The sequence below is a fragment of the Centrocercus urophasianus genome, unplaced genomic scaffold (genome assembly GCF_019232065.1).
Source record: "Centrocercus urophasianus isolate 14NV4802_14NV808 unplaced genomic scaffold, USGS_Curo_1.0 seq_7, whole genome shotgun sequence".
NCBI classification, from domain to species: Eukaryota; Metazoa; Chordata; class Aves; order Galliformes; family Phasianidae; genus Centrocercus; species Centrocercus urophasianus.
The window spans coordinates 5,129,826-5,148,680 of NW_024885310.1; the positions used below are offsets into that span (position 1 = coordinate 5,129,826).

Genomic DNA, 18,855 nt, shown 5'->3' on the forward strand with positions numbered 1-18,855 from the left:
TGCCAGTCAACTTCCCATCTCTTGGCAGAGTTGAGATTGGATGTAAAATAAAACATAAAATGCATGCAATGCAATTTTTTTTCTCCCCCTTAAGCCTGCGTCTGTACAAACAACACTTGTTCAGCTGGAAACCAATGGTCAGACCAGCAGTTGTATAAATACAGTGCTGAGTTTTAAAAAGTTTGCTGTTTTTGTTTATTTTAATGTATTTGTTAGGAAAAAAAAAACCACACATATGCACAGAACTATTGCAAAAAATCATCTTAACTGCTGTGATGCAGTGGAATGCAAAGTGCAGCAATAACAGCAGATCAGCAAGGTCCCAGGCTGCAGCAAGCTAGGATTTACTCAAATGCAAGATCCATGGGCACAGAAATAAAAGAAAGCAGCTGCTTGCCTTCAGAAGGCCTCAGTTACACAGGGACAACCAGCAAGACACCATTACCTCCACTGCCAACCCTTGAATGAGGATCCCGACCCCTCACTGCATGCAGCTGACCTCCCCTGGGGTGGCCCTGCCTTCCCATCAGGTGCTCAATCAATGCTTCCAGCCCTGCTTAGCATTTCCATTACAAGTGCTATGTATTCTTCTATAAACCAAGAAAGCTGGTCAGTATTTTTGTTTCAGAAATCCAGAATGGTGTTTGTCTTCAGTGTTCCAGATCGAATCTGTCTTTTATCAGTAACCATATAACATAGATTAAGACACACTCAAAACAGCTGAAGAAATCCATTAAGGAAAATTATAAAACCAAAGGTAAATTTGCAGTGTGTCTTACCAAGAAGAAATTAAAGTAGTACAGCAAATCTTGATTGTCTACAATGTTTGCAGGTTTCCTCAAGACAGGAAGTACAGCCCGATCACGTCACCACAACAAAACAATCTAGATGAGTTTGCAAATACTTTATAATGCCTTAAAACACCACAGTGAGTCACATCTTGGACATCATCCCAAATGATCTGTGCAATATAAAGGAATCCCACTAGTGTTATAAAATAGGTGTATATTAGAAAGCTCCCTAAAAAATACTATATTATTCAGAAAGAATTAAAAAAAAAAAATACAAGTAACTAACAGAAGTTCTGCTCAGGCAGGAGTTTACTACTTGAGAAATAGGAGGTTTACATTCTACTAATAAGACCTTTTCAACAAGATACAATTTCCCACTTAGAAGAGGTTACTTAGTCTTTTTTATACCTTCCCCAGGTAAGTGCTTGCTTACAAATTCAAGACCACCAAAGCAGTTCGTATTCAGTCACTTCATTCTGCACTGAAAGCAGACAAATATTCTCTACTCAAACAAAACATATACCGCTCTTGCTCATCTTAGACATCACAGCAGTAATCTTTCTAGTTTCAGGGAACAGCATCTGTCTAAAATTTACCAAGTGTTTAATCAGATCATGGTTCTGGAGCTGTCAGAAATCTAGAACTATTCTGTTAGGAAGCAAAAATATTGATTAAAAAGTGTTATGAGTTTGAGATTTTTCTCCATGATGTCCGCATTTCAGTCACCAAAGTACCAGCAGATAACAACTACCCATGAGAAGACTTCTACAAATCTTTCTTCTCTTACTACTAGAAAGGCTGCCATCTGTTGAAAGAACATCATGTAAGCCAAAAGATGTGCAGCTTCCAAAAGCCACTTAGCAAGGATGTCAGACTAATTTGAAAAGTCTAACTGCCTGCCCTGATGAGCTCCAGGCAAATATCTGTACATTTTATCAATGAATCTTCCCAGTTCTACAGAGAAAATTACTCTTCAGTTGATCCAAATTTTGACTCGAGATGGATAAAGGTCCTTCCTCCTCCCAGTTTACCTGAATCTGTTTACTTTACCTACCACTGCCTAATATACACATGGACAAATCATGTAGAGTAAGGATTGTACCTGTTTACGTACAACTACCTAAGAACTTATTTTATGTCTTTGATTCAAGTTAAATTGATGTTCAATTCATGTTAAAAATGATTCATGTTAAAAAAATTCAAGAGGCATACTTGTATTATATGACTGCCACAAGGCAGGGCTTTTAACATTATTTTAAATAAAACTGATTGTTAACAAAATGTTGGCACAGTGAGACATACAATAAAAGTCATTCTTGGGATCATAAAGATTTCTTAGTAGAGAAATTTACTTTTAGAGAAATGCTGGAAGGGTTTTACTGCTTCTCTAAATAAATTAAGAAAACACTCACACTTAAAACCACAACTGAAAAAATATATATATAACATATTTTGCTTTACCCACGTGCAAACAAGAGAAATTATCCTAGAAGGAAGGGAATGAGAGGTCAAAGATACTCCAGCATTCTTAATCAGGATCTTTTCATAACACTGCAATTTAACAGAAAATATTATTTAAGCTTTAGTATACAAATATTTCTTTCCTGTTATGAGAATACAAAGCATTTTACAACGATGTTTTGTTTCATAAGGTAGATCAGAGTAGAATCTCTGTATTCTAGAGTGCATCTACTTTGATTCTCGACTTTTCTTTCAAAACTTCGAGAACATTGCCACACGTGAAGGAGAATGTCACTACAAACCTAGAGAACCATGTATGACATACAGACACTCAGATAATCTGAAGGTCCGAGCCACAATCCAGAAAAAGCTGCACTTTGCAGTCTGTTACTCCTACAAGGAACTCCAAAAATGAAACATAACATGGTATTAAAGCATGGGTTCTAATGTCACCTCAACTTAAATAAGAAACAAAGCAATGTCATGTTTAGATATCAAGTTACTTTACAATTAAAAATGAAAAAGAGCTTCTGAAAAATAAAAACATTTATGACAAAAAGTGGTCAAATTCACCCTCTAAAGCAGTCCTTCCATACAGCAGCACTTGAAAACGTGGAAAAGAAATATGCAAGCTAAATCAAGCTTTCCAAATCTTTGCATGTACTACCAAAAAAGTGATGATGATATCGATATCAAACGTAGGAACTCCTTCAATGTATACACTAAGCCACAGATGTACACAGGCACAATTTTCATTCAAGCCAAACCATGCATATTGATAGAAGAGCTAAAGTTGCCAATATAAAGGGAGTAAGAAGGGCTTATACCTTATGGCTGCCAGAAAATAAAGAGGGCAGAAAAGGAATCTTAGCATTCCATATTCTTGCAAATAGTAATATATTACGCCACACGAATCACTGTTATGCTATCCATTAGAGAGAAGAGAAAGAAGCAAATAAATTACACAGTAAAACAAAACTCTAGATGCAAGCAAGAAACAACTATCAGTTCTGCCTAGTACAACTCTTTCATCTGTGTAGAAGTAGCCACAAGTCAACTTAAAAGAGATTTAGTATTACCAGACTGTGCATTACATTGAAAGAGTGTATGAAGTGATAAAGAGTTGTTTATATGCAGATCTACACAACAGAAAGAAATCCAAATAAATAATGGACATGTAGGCAAAACAGCCTTCTTACGTGATGTATTATATTAAGTACGATATAAAACAATTTGCCACTTTTGGTCCATTCAACAAGTCAACAAAACGCTGCCAATACCACCCATTTCTTACATTTACCTCACTTCTGTACTTGAACAAAGGATGCTACTAAACTGTACTTGTATACAGTTGAAATACCTGCAAGGTCGCCTGCTTGGTATGTATTCAAGCATTATAGCAACTTGCATCATCAACATCATTCCACAGATAAAGGAAAGAAGGCAATGATGGACACTATACTTCTAAGCACACATCAGTCGTAACCAACATCCTCAAAATTAATTTAAAATATATTTTCTTCATGAGGGTCTGATCTGATTTCGGCTACATACAAACCAGCAATTTCTTAGGGAAGATACTCCCTGCACTTATGAAGATTTCATGTATCAAAGCAAAAAGTTGCTTTTACTCTTAATTCTTCATTTCTCATCTTGATTCTCCAGAACTAGAAAACTTCACCCGCAAATATATACAATTTGTCTTATAATTCCTTATGGCTTCCTCAGTCATCAACCTCATAGATCTTTCACAGAAGCCCTGCAAGATCCTGTTAACAGAAAACCACCCTTACTCTCAGAGGTTTAACCTTGGAAGCAAAGGGAGTTATGTTCCAGAACTTCTACTGTACACCCAGAAGCACTCCTTGCCTCAGTGCCAAGTTGTACATGCCTTGTAACTGAGTGACACATCCAGAACTATGAGCAGTGTGGTCACGTAGAAGGTACTCCTGCCTACAGCAGGGCTCTTTAAGTTATACAATCTTTAAGGTCCCATTTGTCAGTGCAACAAAGCATAGGTGAGCCCTTACCTTTCAAATCAAGCAGACAAAAAACTGCCACCACCCTTGTCACCTGCTTTTAGAGAGTTCAGATAGGCCTCCCTTCAACATGCATTATTTACTTATTTCCCTAAGAGTAATGACGTCTGGAATGAAATTTAATACTATTATGACTCAAGCACATCATTATTAACATTTCCATATGAAATTAAGATTTCAATCTCTGAATGACCTCAGCTAATCATTAGACTTAGAAAGATAGTTGATTTCCTCAGCTACATCTAAAAAAAAAAAAAAATTATATTTCGTCAATTATAACAGAAGATATTTAAGATGCAATAAGAATTTTACAAAGACTGAATTGCAAATCTAATCTTTCCTAACATATTTAGGGTCAGCAAACCCAAGACACGTACTCATACTTGGTAAGTCTAAGCTGCCAGATACCGACAGTAATTTTACAGTAGGTAACATGCGGACTGTCCCAGAAGTAGTGCCTCCCGTTTTATTCCCTTGGCCCACAAGACCAGAGATGATGTTGATGATATGGAAGTAGTGGTTGAAGGTTCCCACCAATACTCCATTTTAAGTTATTGCCATAAGGCAGATGGCAGCAGAAGGGCAGTTTGACAAGGAAGCAAAGTATGAAGCAAGGAGGTGCCATTGATTTCCTCCCTGCAGGAAAAATTGTAGCCACTGACATTCATCAATGCTTGCTGAACATTTATGGAGAACAAACAGCAGATGTGAGCACAGTGAAATAGCAAGTGCTACGTTTTAACAGTGGCAACACCTCCACTGGTACAGATTTTTACAAGAGCAGCATGCAGGCTCTTGTTCTTGCTCTACCAAACAGTGTTATTGTCATCTTTGTATCTGTTGTAATTCCCATGGAAATAAATAGGAGGCATTATTTTCAGAGCAACATACATATGAGCTAAATCAACATTTTACAAAGAGAGAGCCTGAAGCAATATTATTTGTGATTTTAAAATCAACATATTTACACTTTCAAACGACTTTGAAAAGCATTCTTGCAGAGTGCTGAGCCACCAGTAAACACCATCAGAATGATATGTGCTCAAACTCTGGGAAGAAGAAAATAATAAAAAAGACTGTACATTTTGATGATTGCAGATACCCATTAATTTTAGACAGCAGATTTGGTAGTTTATATCTGAATTATTCCTTTATACAGAACAAGCCTGGCACAAAGCTGCTCAGAACTGGATTACCTTAAAGAGAAATGCACGACAGCAAGAAAAACCTGCAGATATTTCCCACAACACCATTATGATATTAAACCCCTAGTAATATTTTGCAGTAAAAACTCTGTACTCCTGTTTGCAAACCAGCATTGAAATATTTAATAAGAAAGTTTAACCAAAAGGCTGACTAAATAAGGCACACAGTACTAGATGGGAAGGAAATGAGTAGCTACATATATTAATTATCACCCTTTATGGGATCACAGGCTCACTCAAGTTAAAATTTAAAGGGCTTAGATTACTTTCTGGTGAATTTTATTAGTTTTCCCCAAGAGGTGCAAAGACTAATGCTGTCACAACAGAATAGGAGAGCGTATACAGCGTCATTACAAGCTGAGTCACCCAAAAGCATTGAATCTTGCTTTATTATAACACAGACTCTTAAATAGTCTCCTGAAACACTATCATTTGTTATGCCATAGAGTGATAACAGCAAGCTGACTTGGTATTACAATAAAATGAAATCTGGTGCATCTGCAGAGTTGTTCTCAGTAGGCAGACCAAGCTCCCTTGCTGGTCTCTTTGGAGATAGCAGATGCAAGCTTCTCTTCCCCTACTGCAATAGAGAAAGATGCAGAACAAAGTTGCTGAGAGCTGTCTTGTTGTTGCTGATGACAATGTTTAGATTTGCCTGCTGAGAGCAATGCTGCAGGTGGGAAGAAGAGGTGGCTGGGCAGATGCCCAAGAATTATAACCAAAAGATTCTTCCCTGTGCAGATGTAGCCATCAGCCCACTCTTCCCACCCCAGCTCCTTCAAGTTTTAGAATTACTATCTCTCCACAGCACAAAAATGTTAAAGTTCCATAAAAACTAAACTCCTAAGGGATTCTTGACCGTGCCCTGTTCATACGTTGCCATTTTGGATATCCAATATGACTACTTATTTCCTGCTACCAAGGGTCTAAGCATATAGCAAGTATCAGCTTCAAAACAGAACAGATGTGCAGTGCTCTCAAATCCTATTAATAAATTAATAAATTTACACTACAGAAGACAGAAGCAAAGCAAGATACTTCAAATTAAGAGCATGACTGGATTTTGTCCACCCCCTCAATTAACAAGCTGTTCAAATATCATCTTCTGTCATGTTTTCTTTCCTGTCTCCATTTTCCCTCTCTCATTTCATGATGGAATCTCTGTAAAAACAGATATTGTTACTCAATAAAAATAGGTATGAGAACCTTGTGTGCATATTATATGAAACAATTTCACAAAACATATTTCTTTCTCATACACCGCCTTCAAAATGGTTTTTAGACAAAAACAACATTTTAAAGGATTTTTACTTTTTCAAGCATTTTTGCATTTTCAATTTTTTCTTTTTTTCTACTTTTTCAAGTGCGATTGTAATCAAATATTTCACACAGCCCCCTTCAGTAAAACTCCACAGCCCTCCATCCCTCCTCACCCCTCTGTGCCCAGTGCTGAGCAAAGGCCATGCCCACAGCCTGCTATGTGCCCAAGCCCCTTCTTAAGGGGCAGAGTTGTTCCTTCTGGGGAAACAAATCCAGGAAACCCAAGGCAGACTCTGAAGTACCAAAAATGGTAAACTTACTGGCTCTGTTTCAGAAAAAAAGAAACAAAGTTTTTCTTATCGTTGTTATTTTGTATTGTTCTTTTAAACTGTTTATTGTCCAGTTTTGAAATAGAAGTCCTTACAGAGCAACTGGAATTACACTGAACTTGAGTCCTTCCTGTCCAAATCAAAGTCTGCTGCTTCTCCAATGGAAAGCTGCCTCTGTACCTTCTCTGAAGCTGCCTGAAGGCCACAGGGAGCTTGGGGCTGCCTAATTGATTCCTCCTGGACCTGACACAGCAGCTTAGAGGATGCTATTACCAGTCCCGCCCTCTTCCTCAGGACTTTCCTGGAGTCCACTGAGAACTTGGGGCTGCCTGCTGGACTATTCCCATTGTGCCAACACAGCAACTCAGAGGATGCTGGTCCCAGTCCTGCCTTCCTCTTTAGCACTTGCATCAAGTATCTCAAGGCCATCTACTGGACTCCTCTTGTCCCAGCACAGCAGTTTTGAGGACACCAGATCCAGTCCTGCTTTCTTCTTCAAGACTGCCTACAGAGACTCAGGGCTAGACTCCATATGTTGTCTTTATACAGCAACTCAGAGGACCCCATCCCAGTTCTGGCCTCTTCTTGAGGGCTCACCTAGAGGCTGCAGGGAGCTCAGGGCCGTCCACTGGACTTCTGCCATTGTCCTGGTACAGAAGCATAACAACACCAGTCTCAGTCCTGCCCTCATCCTTGGGACTTGCATGGAGGCCACAGAGAGCTGGGGGCCATCCACTGGACTCCTGTTTTCTAAGCTTCTGCACAGAGAGGACACCAGTCCCAGTCCTTCTCTTTTCCTCAGAGCTTGGGAAAGAAGAGGTGAGAGGTCTCAAGGAAGGATGAGGGACAGGGAAAAAGGGACTCTAGAGAGCAGAAGCTCTTTTGCTACTCTTCAACACCAAGATAGAAATCGAGAGCTCCTGCTGCACCACCAATGGATATAGAGATGTTTCTGGGCAAGCATGATGCTACAGTGCTTGCCCAGGCCTGATGGCGATAGATCTACCTTCATCTGTTCACCCTGTGGAGGTAGGTACACCTCCATGGGCTCAACACTGCCCTCCAGTGGGTCCACATGCATTGGCTTGAGTTTGCTGCTGCTCTCTAGAAGCTGGAGCTTCTTCGGTGGAGAAGAATCCATCCTCCTCCACAAAAATTCCTAGAATGGGAGGGAAGGATCTAGGTAAAAAGCTCCTGGTCTCAAGAATGTGCTTCCCAGAAAAAAAAAAAAAAAAAAAAAAAATCAGTCATCAACTGGTGTTCTGTTGTCAGCACCTCTGTATTTATAGTGGTTGGTAGGGATGTGACTTGTGATATCGTAAGGAGACGATGATGAGACCCAACAAGTGTTCCATGACAGCCAAAACAGGGCTGAGTTGGGTAGGAGAGGCCATGGCCTGAGAGTTCAAGAGTTCATGCTTCAGTTCCAGAGGGCTATAAGGACCTTGAAGGGTCTTGAGGGCAAGACACTGGAGGAATGTCTGAGAGCTCTAAGTTTGTTGCTCCCAGAGCAAAGTAGGCTGTGAGGAGCCCTCAAGGCAGCTGCAGCTCCTCACAGGGAGCAGAGAGCAGTGCTGAGCTCTGCTCTCTGGTAGCAGCTACAGGACCCTAGGGAACAGGGTTGTATCAGGGGAGGGTCATGGAAAGGTTCTGCACCAAAGGGCAGTGGGCATAGCCCCAAGCTGCTGCAGCTGAACAACCATTTGCATTTGAGTGGTCCCTTGTGGAGCCAGAGGTTGGACTTGATCATCCTTGTGAGTTCCTCCCTCCTCAGGATATTCTATGATTCTACAGTTTCAATATTTGTCTTGTTATGTAATTAATACTCTGTGCCGAGGTTGGTATTTTGGCTGCACCCTACAAAATGCCTCACACAACCTGAGAACTCAAAATACATCTTTTCAGGTGCTTTTTCAAATTCCTATTTATCTTGAAGACAATGTAAAAACACTTCAATTTTGAGAGCCTTTACTGTAAATGTATTGTACCAGCCCAATCATTTGCAGACAGCTTTGGAAGCACTATGGCAAGCACACTGGCTACCAACATAGCCACATAACTATTTATATGCTATGATACTTGGAAACCCTTCTAACAAAACAGAAGTCCACACTGCAGGGCACCATAGAGAGGAAGGCTATTTTTATCCTTAAAAGCTTACATTCACTATAAGGCAGAAAAAGTAAAGGAATACTGACATATGGATAAAGATATAAGGAAACTAAGACAATATCTTCCCAACAATGGACTATGCTTTTGAACACCAGCAGTTCATCTCAGCTTCATGTGATTATCACCTTGACTAACCAGCTCCACACAATAAGAAGGGAACATTTATGCTCTGAATCAACAACACCCAACAGTGGCAACAGACGTTTAGGAGGTAAAAGACTACTGTCTTCAAACCAATGACTCAAGCAAGTCACAAAAGATCAACGTGAGACTGTCAGCAGTAACTGATGTTTCCTTTTGTTACTTTGGAAGGCCATACTCATACTCACTTTCTGCTGAAAATGAATCTTTCATTTGACATGAATGAAAATAGCAATTCTTACAAGAAAAAGGGAATAAATAGTCTCATTCATTCATCTTCACCACCATCTTGATCACTTATTTATAGACATTTAAAAGGAAAAACTTCCAGAATGACTATAAATCAAATACTACTCCTAGAAATTACTTTATCTACAATCCTGTCCACACTAGGCAACCATATTTAATGCAAATAGTATACATCAATACCTTCTGTTTGTGCTGGAGCACTATTAAAATAGTTTCCTAGAGGCCTGCACCTTGTAAGAACTCATGTTAGAAAATCCTCATGAAAACAATTAAATTTCAAAGTTTCATAGATCTCAATGCCAGTGAAGTTATATTTTCTTTTTTATCACTATATAACACAAAAGAGACCAGCAAAAAGACAAGTGACTGATGCAAAGGAAAAAAAAGAAAAAGTAGAGTGAAAACAAGGAAAAACATACTTGGGGATGTCTGAAGACATTCGTTTTGAAAAGGTATGCTTGGTTCTTTCACTACTTTTGAAACTCAAGAGAAGAAAGAAGGAAAGAGAGAAGGACCTGGGGGTCCTGATGGATGAAAAACATAACATGAGCCAGCAGGCTGCTCTTGCAGCTTGGAAAGCAAATGGTATCCTGGGCTCTATCAGAAGAGGGGTGGCCAGCAGGGACAGGAGGTGATTGTTCCCCTCTACTCTGCTCTTGTGAGGTGCCATCTGGAGTACTGTGCCCAGGTCTGGAGCCCCCACTACAAGAAAGACAGGGAGCTGTTGGAGAGTCAATACAGTAGACTTAAAGGGGGAAATTACTTGTGTGTGGATTTACTGCAACAGACAGGAAAAAAAGGAGATCAGTAAAAACTAATTTGTACAATGTGTTTTCAAGAAAGGACTACCAATGGGACTTTGTAGAAATAGATTCTAGAAGTAATAAGAGGAGACTCGAAGATGAGCAGAACTGTTATTGCTTATAACCCTGACAGATTCCACAGAGATGTCAATCAAATATTCAGTGGGAGGGCACTAACACCTTGCTCTCAGCTGTGACTCACTCTGGAAGTCACATTTATGTTCTTAGCAACCTCATTCACTAGAAAGTTGTCTTTCTAACTGGATTTTCTATATACTGGCAATTCATTGTCTTGGGACACCAGAAGAAATAAAGGCCCCCCCCCTTGTTATTTTATTTAATAACGGGGAACACAACTGCATTAAAAATGAGTAAATGAAACCTTTGTGTACACAGGAGAGAAGGTAGAAAAAACAAGAATTTATGTTTCCTGTTCTCAAAAACAATTTTAAAAGAAACAAACAGCCATTTCAACACCAACTGTAACACACTAAGAAAAGCAGTCTCAATTGTAGTTCAAAATTTCACCAATGATGCTTACTCTAACAAAACTTGGTTAACACACCACATCTTTTAGCACGCTTACTTTCAAAACTTCAATCTTCATAAAGTCCAGTAAACGCATGATTTACTGTAGTTTACACACGCTGTAAACGCTTCTGCTCAAGATGATGCTCACTCTTATGTCAGACATTAATGGTTGACCACTAGTACAGGAATCTCTACAAAACACACCAATCTGGAAAAAAATCCCCCTCCGCTAACATGCTGCTTTGCAATCATAAATATTTGAATCCTTAAAAAGCCTTCAGAGACCAGAGTTACTTCCCACAGTTTAGAATCAGGAATAGATCCTTTCACAAGTTCTGGCCAAAAAGGTTTTACATGTTGTATAACCAAAGAATACACAGGTGCTATAGCTAAGAAATATACTAGAGAGTATGGCTAAGCAGATTATTACACCAAAAAAATGATAGAGGACTTACCCTTATCCAGGGCTTACTAGACAACTTCAAAAGGAGGGATCTCCAGAAAGAGATCCTTCCCCACTGGTAGCCAGCTCTTAAATGGGGTTTAGGAGAGGTGCAGCCTGGCTCCACCCCTTCCAGCAGCACAGCTGAATTGCCTTCACCTGTGCTCCTCTGGCTGACTCATTGCTCCATCAGGTGATCAATCAGAGGTTCAGGCCGTGATTCAGCAGTTCCCATACATGTCTCAATGACCAAAGTTTAATAAATAGTCCCCCACATCAGCCTGAATTCTTAATTAAGTAGAAACTTACACAACTAGAAAAAACCCTTTACATACAGTCTCACAATTTATATATTCACCTCCTGTGCGCAAATGTCATGATAGTTCTGAAATGTGAATGAAACCTGAACTTTAAGTTCGGCATGTAGTTCATCATTTGGGTATTTTCAACAAAAAAAGTGTGCTACAATAATTACGGCTACTCTGATTCTCACTGGCTTTCAAGAAATTTAAAATATACAGTGACTTCCAAACTAAGGAGGTTCTTACAAGGCAACACAATAAAACTAGACTACATCACTTTGATCCTCCAAATCCATCTCAAACTTGCCACATCCCTTTGCACTGTCAGTTGACAGCATTTCAAGTATATATAAGTAGCTGCACATCTTGAACATAGTACTTCATATACAATTTCATTGTTTTAGTTAAAACTTATCATTGATCGACAAATATAGTAAGCCTGTATGAAGCTAACATAAAAAGCACTCAGTTTGCAGACAAAAGCATCTGACAGGTGAAAACCACTTAACCACTGCATATGAAATTCTTTCAACTTAGTATCATATGTAAGATCTCCCAGATGCAAACAATTTTACCACTTAAGTTTTGTAAAGAGAGCGTGAAACAGTATACCTAAACTGCATATAACACATGTAGTGCAGACATACCAATGCTACAGCATAGACAGATGTGAGCAAATCCAGATTACCAGAAGGAATCTTTCCACAGTACCTTGGCCAAACCAGGCAGCTTTGCAATACTTGTCCGCCATTGATACAAAACCGTTTCTACATGTTGCCATTTGTAACTACAGCACCTCCACACCACTCCATGCAGTATAAGCACACCCTAAGGAAACACCGGACCTCAAAACCACTGAAACAGTGAGAATAACAATGAGGAGGTTTTGACTGAATATAAAAAACAATTTCTTTAGATGTCAGTCAAGCACTGGAACAGGCTGCCCAGACACATGGTAGAATCCCCAGCCAGTGTATTTGGCACACATGGACATGACACTAAGGGGCACAGTTCAGTGACTGGACTCAGTAGGTCAGGCTAACAGCTGGATTTGATGATCATGATTTTTTTCTAACACGGTTGATTCTACAATGATTTTTTACCCTACTAGCTCTTACACAAAACGAAGAGAGCTCTTCACAAATCGATGACATAACCACACATAACTCCCTGCTACTGTTGGTAATTAACACTACTTAACACCCTACAAATGCACGAGAGCAGTCTAGAAAAACAAGCACAAAAGCAAAAGATTGCTTCAATGCTACAGTTTTAACCAACAGATTACTCAGGATTTGTTAAGGTCAGACACATAGATAGGAGATTTCTACTATCTTAAATATAAAACCTTAATTTGGATGGCAAAATAATTCAGAAGTTTTAAAAGGTGGAACAGTCTCAAAGAACAGCCCTTATTTCTCTAAAGGAGAGTTATCACCACACTGCACAAACTTTTCTGCTGGACAGATAGTAAATCATAGGTGTCAACCAATTACTTAACTCACCTGGCCTGACTGAGGGGATAAAAAATTAATGACCTCCTCCACCATCACTGGTATGTGCAATCTTCCAAAGGTTTTGTTTTCTGTACTGTGAAGCAACTCTTTAGTTTCACTTTCCTGTGTAGTTTGCTCCGTTAAATCATATTCAGAAAGCTGTTTTACTGAAGAGTAGATCCTTCTGGCCAAAACAGCTAACTTGACTGGATTCAGCTTTAAGTTGCACAGAAGCAGACACTTGTTAACTTGGCACAGACTCTGAGATAGCATTTTGAAGTTGATCATCCTAGAAAAAAACAGATGTTGGGAATTACTTTGATAACTATTTAAAACATTAATTTTTAAAAAAAAAAAAAAAAAAAAAAAAAACACAAAAAGTGCAAATGCTGTAAGTACATTTCATAAGATAGGAGGCTTTACAGAAATGCCATCTCAGCAAAAAGGCTCTGATAATTTAACTTCTTTTCAGCAATTTGAAGGCCATCTAACAATCAATCACATCTAAGTAAATAGAGCTTTATTTTCACAAGCAATACCTTCATTTCCTTTACATTGCTAGGACTCTATCAATGTTCAAACATCTTGAGAGAAGCCCCTATTAAATGACTAACCACACTTGAGCACAACCAGAACAGTAGCTCAGCTTTCATTTTGTTCTCCTACGTCCTGCCACGCACAATGAGGCACTTGCTCTGAATGGCAGCACTTATGTTGCCAAGTTTCCTGTATTTCTAGTTGAAATGGGAAAAGACAAATCGTGCCACTGGGTTTTTAACACGGTTATGATTAGTGTTACAACCTACATGTGCGGTAAAATTACAACAGAATAATTCAAAGCAGATTAAAAACAAAAAAGCTGAAGGAAGCTGAAGGTTAACATAAGTAAGCTGTTATTTGCATTTTTATGAGCTCACACCTATTGTTGTGTCATATTTCACACTCTCTCTTGCCACACAAAAAGAGTGCATACTTTAGCCAAAGGCCCTTTGAATAAAGGCTATCCTACTTTCATTGCATCGCATTTGTAAGCATGTATCAGCCTCTAACCTTGAACAGAAGACTTCAAGTCCTTTGCAAGCCCTTTGGGGGGTTGGGCTTGATGATTCCTGGAGGTCCCTTCCAACTCCTACAATTCTGTGATTCCACAACAAACCCCAACACCTCTATAAAAGCTTAACACAGAGGTGGGGAGAAGATCAGTGATAATCTAACACTGCCTTGCTCTACGACCCCGGGAAGCATCTTCCTTACCCAGAGCACGGGTCACAATCACTCATCTATGAACTGAGGAAACTTTTTGTGTGCTTTCAGTCGCAGGATGCAGCAGAAGGCTACAAAGACGATTAGGGGCCCGCGGCATCGCTCTTACGTGGAAAGAGCTGGGGCTGTTGAGCCTAGAGAAAACCGAAGAAGGATCTTATATCGAGCAGGCCTAGAGGTCCGCGGCTCTCCCCTCACGCAGCTCCCGCCAGCCAGCCCCGCACAGCACGCAGCGCTACAGAAACCACCCTCGCCACGCGCTTACCCGCTCGCGCCGTCGCCTTGATGACGTCACGGCGGCGGCGGCCAATGAGGAAGCGAGGGGGGGGGCGGCCGCTGGCGTTTGAATTCGGCGGCCGGGCTGGGCGGCGGTTGGCTCGGCTGCGGCGCTGAGGTGAGTGGCCGCCCCAGCGGCAGGGTGGGCAGGGCTCGGGGGCTTACCGTGCGGTTTTGTCCGTGATCTGTGTTTGTTGTCGACCCTGGGAGATCTTTCTTCTTTCTCAGGTGAAGAGTGAGGCCTGGAAGGGCGTTCCTTCGTTAGTATCTGAGCGTTGTGGGGCCTATAACCAAAAGGCCCCTGAACCCTCCTGCAGGACGAGAGAGCTGCCTGCTGCTGTGTGAGTGCTCTGAAGTAAAGGAGAGCTGCAGGTGGAAGGGTAGCTGTAGCCGGAGGAATCAGGCTTTGGCTTTCCCAAGGAAGGCCTGCTTAGCTTCCTTAAAGCTGTGTACTGTTAACTCGTGTTTTCAGGCCGGTTACAGTGCTTCTCAGAGCTTTGTGATGGTTCCTACAGCTGACTGAGTGTAGGGCAGGGCTAGCACAGGCGTGTAGTTTGATTTAAACTGCAAACTGATGGCTGTGGGGTGGCCTCATTGCAGCCTTTCAGTATCTAAAGGAAGTCTACAAACAGGAGGGGACTCAACTCTTTGAAAGGGCTGATAACTTCAGGACAAGGGGAAATGATTTGAAGTTGAGGGAGGGAAGATTTAGGTTGGATGTCAGGGGGAAATTCATTACTATGAGAATGGTGAGGTATTGGAACAGCTGCCTAGAGAGGCTATGGATGCCCCATCCATTCCTGGAGGTGTTCAGGACCGTGCTGGATGGGGCCCTGGGCAGCCTGGTCTGCTATGAAATGTGGAGGTTGGTGGCCCTGCATGTGGCAGGGGGTTGGAGATTCATGATCCTTGAGGTCCCTTCCAACCCTGGCCATTCTGTGATGATTCTAATGAGGAAATTATGTTTCAAGTTTAAGGCCTTTTGCTTCTATTGTTGATTGCAGGAAAGATTCAGCTGCTTGGTCTGAAGGAGCCCTGGAAGCAGAGAAGAGAGAGCATGTCTGCTGCTAAAGAAGATGATGTCTGTAGCCACATGAAAGTGGTTGTCCGAGTCCGTCCAGAAACTCAAAAGGAAAAAGATGGCAACTTTGCTAAAGTTGTTCATGTTGTTGACCAGCATATATTGGTGTTTGATCCGAAGGAAGAAGAATTTAGCTTTTTTCATGGAAAGAAACTGACCCACAGGGATATTAATAAAAGAACGAAGAAAGACCTTAAATTTGTTTTTGATGCTGTTTTTGCTGAAAATTCAACCCAGTTGGAAGTTTTTGAGCATACAACCAAAGGTGTACTTGATGGCTTCTTAAATGGATATAATTGCACAGGTATCTTTGCTATATGCCTCTTTTCATTCACTAAATTCTTTGGAGGAGCTACGCTTGTATCTGAATGCTGCAGAGGCCTTAGGGATCTACGTTTGAATAACTAGTTGTAATTTATAGTTATGACCATCTTGTTGTATGTGAAGGTAGACTAGCTATGTTATGTTTTGAAGAAGACTTTGTGATAGGGTTGTAACAAGCTTCAGAATTTGATCTGAAATACATGTGCTTATAAAGAGTATTCAAGGAAGAGTTATTCAGCCAGAGGTAGTTTCATTGAGTGTATTAATCTATTTTGTCAACTTAAGCTTTCAAAAGTTTGTTTTTAACTGTCAAATATAACACTGAGGTAATGCCTTATGTATCTGCAATGAGTTGATAGTCCAGGGTTAGGAGAGTAAAGAAATTTCTTTTACTTCAACTGCTTGTGAATTAACTTGGAATTAAAAACTTGAAAATATGTGACTCTTGAGATAGCTTTCTGATTTCTGTTGTAGAAAGCGAATATTAGGTAAGAAAGTTAAATGGTTTGTGAAAACAGTGGTATAATATGATGGGGGATATGAATGTCCATTTGAAGTTTGTTCTTGTTTGGCCTACTGATACCAGGTGTATGTTTGCTGTTTTTTTCTCTTAATGCAGTGCTAGCATATGGTGCAACAGGAGCTGGAAAGACTCATACAATGTTAGGCTCCCCTGAAGATCCTGGAGTGATGTATTTAACCATGATGGAACTTTATAATTGCATGGATCAAATAAAAGAAGAAAAAATATGCAATGTTGCTGTGTCTTATTTAGAGGTAAGTCAGCTCCTGGATTTAGTATGCTGCTTTTAAGAAGGCATGATTTTATAAATCAGGTTAAACTTTTTATTTCCTCTGTCATCATACTCATTATGAACTATTCTGGGACTTTAGAAATGTATCCTTGATGGGACTGTTACTGAATAGTGCTCAAATTTGATGTTACTAATAGATACCTGTTACTGTCTTGTATCTTTCAAAAAAGGCCAATCTCTTCTAACACATTCATTTCTCATTCTAGTAATACCTGTCCTGCAAATTAGTTAAGTTCCTTGCTCCTTAGTTAAGTTCCTTTTATCTGTTAATGGGTACAGGAAGATACTTTGTCAGGGATGTTAGCAGTAATTTCCTGTTAACACTGAAATTGCACAACTAAAAGATGGTTAATTCCTTTCCAGTAATATTCAGTTTGGTTTTACTGTATCTCAAGTTAAAGAAATGCTTCTGTGAGGACTGCTATGGTATGGACTACAAAAAATTATTTTGGTCTTTGCTGCCGGCTTCTCTTATCTTTATCTTTTTGGCATTGCATTTCTGTTCTTACTAGTACCTATCTTTGCATTGCTACAAAGCAGCAGTAGTATAGTGACTGTTACATTCTAGCCCCCATTAAGTCAAGTGGAATAGTAATTAGCACTAGGGGAGGAGAGTAAAGAAGAGGAATTAAGCTGTTACACAGACACCGGTTTGTTCTTATCACAGAATGTCACTTTGTCTTAAAATAGTAATGAAGAATGAGGTTGCCATTCAAATCCAATCCTGTCAAGTATGACAGGGTAACTTTTCTAAAGAGATTTTAAATTCCTTCTCAAAGGTGTACAATGAACAGATCCGTGATCTTCTGGTCAACTCAGGACCGCTGGCTGTTCGGGAAGATGCTCAGAAAGGGGTGGTGGTTCAAGGGCTGACATTACATCAGGTATGTAAATAGGTGCTGAAACTCAGGAGGCTCCACGTTATTTGAGGTCAAATTTGCTTGTGTTTGCACAGTGAAGTTGCTTGTGACTTAGTAATCTTGTGGGTTTTGTTTTGTTTGTTTTGTTTTTTGCAATTATCAGGAGTAACGTAGTAACCTGCAAGCCTACTAAATAATTAATGCACGTTCTGAAGAACCTACTGGTGTTGTTAAATAGAAAATGATAAAAATTTGTCTTTATTACCCAGCAGACACTGCTGGTTTGATGCTTACCTTCAGGTTGTGGAAAGCTTGTTGTCTTGAGAAATAATCTTAGTATTTCCTAAAGGACTTCACTGTTTTCAATGTTATGCATGAGTGTTCAACACTTCTGCAAATCTTGTGCCTAGAACTTGAGTTTTTCTGTTTGTTTGATTTTTTTTTTTGTTGTTGTTCTTTTTAATAAAGACACTAAGAAAAAGTGCTGTTTCCAGACAAGTACAGCATCTTCAAAGTTGTTAATGCAACCTCATTTCCCAGTCTGATAATTAATGTCATGGACCTAACTTTTTTCTTCCTGCAAAATTTTGGAGCCTGTTAAATGCTGTGTAGTTTCCAGCTTCAATGAGCAACAAACAATGAAGGCAGGAATCGCGTCAGTTTGGCTCATCCTTTAAAGGCCTTCTCTTCCTATGCTTGAGTCTTGCATGAAAACAGTACTACATTCATGTTTGAAGCATTAATACAACAAAGATTAATTAAGGCATTCTTAGGATTTCTAACTATGGATAGTACTTGCAGATTTAAGGGTTTTTGGTGGGTTTTGTTTTGGTTTTGGCTTTCAGAAGTGTTTTCAGTTTCTGAAGCTCTTAAGTACTTTTCACGCTTTAACGTTTTCAGCTGAAAGTGTTTGAAGGGCCTCAATTCCAAAACAGCAATTTCTAGTAACTCTGTTTTCAAGTATCTTGGTTTTCCTTTAAGGTGATTGTTGATTTTTTTTTTTTTTTTTTTTTTA

The 18,855-nt window shown here is 39.8% G+C and overlaps 2 protein-coding genes across 7 annotated transcripts in view; one reads left to right on the forward strand and one right to left on the reverse strand.

Annotated features, from left to right (window-relative positions):
- METTL15 (methyltransferase like 15) overlaps positions 1-14,773 on the reverse strand; it is a 92,869-nt gene extending 78,096 nt beyond the window's left edge. For 2 of the 6 annotated variants that reach the window (XM_042837228.1, XM_042837227.1), the window contains exons 1-2: positions 14,476-14,706; positions 13,231-13,510 (exon numbers count right to left, since the gene is read on the reverse strand). In XM_042837228.1, the coding sequence (XP_042693162.1) occupies positions 13,231-13,510; positions 14,476-14,501 (306 nt within the window). In that variant the 5' untranslated portion in view covers positions 14,502-14,706. Of the gene's footprint in view, positions 1-13,230; positions 13,511-14,271; positions 14,368-14,475; positions 14,707-14,749 lie in introns of those variants that run through there. The other 4 variants (XM_042837226.1, XM_042837223.1, XM_042837224.1 and 1 more) reach the window with 4 other exon arrangements.
- A 46-nt stretch (positions 14,774-14,819) lies between these two features.
- Positions 14,820-18,855, forward strand: part of KIF18A (kinesin family member 18A) — a 39,739-nt gene continuing 35,703 nt past the window's right edge. Inside the window, exons 1-4 of the mRNA XM_042837229.1 lie at positions 14,820-14,878; positions 15,765-16,145; positions 16,785-16,942; positions 17,760-17,864. Coding sequence (XP_042693163.1) covers positions 15,818-16,145; positions 16,785-16,942; positions 17,760-17,864 — 591 coding nt within the window. The 5' untranslated portion in view covers positions 14,820-14,878; positions 15,765-15,817. The remainder of the gene's footprint in view (positions 14,879-15,764; positions 16,146-16,784; positions 16,943-17,759; positions 17,865-18,855) is intronic.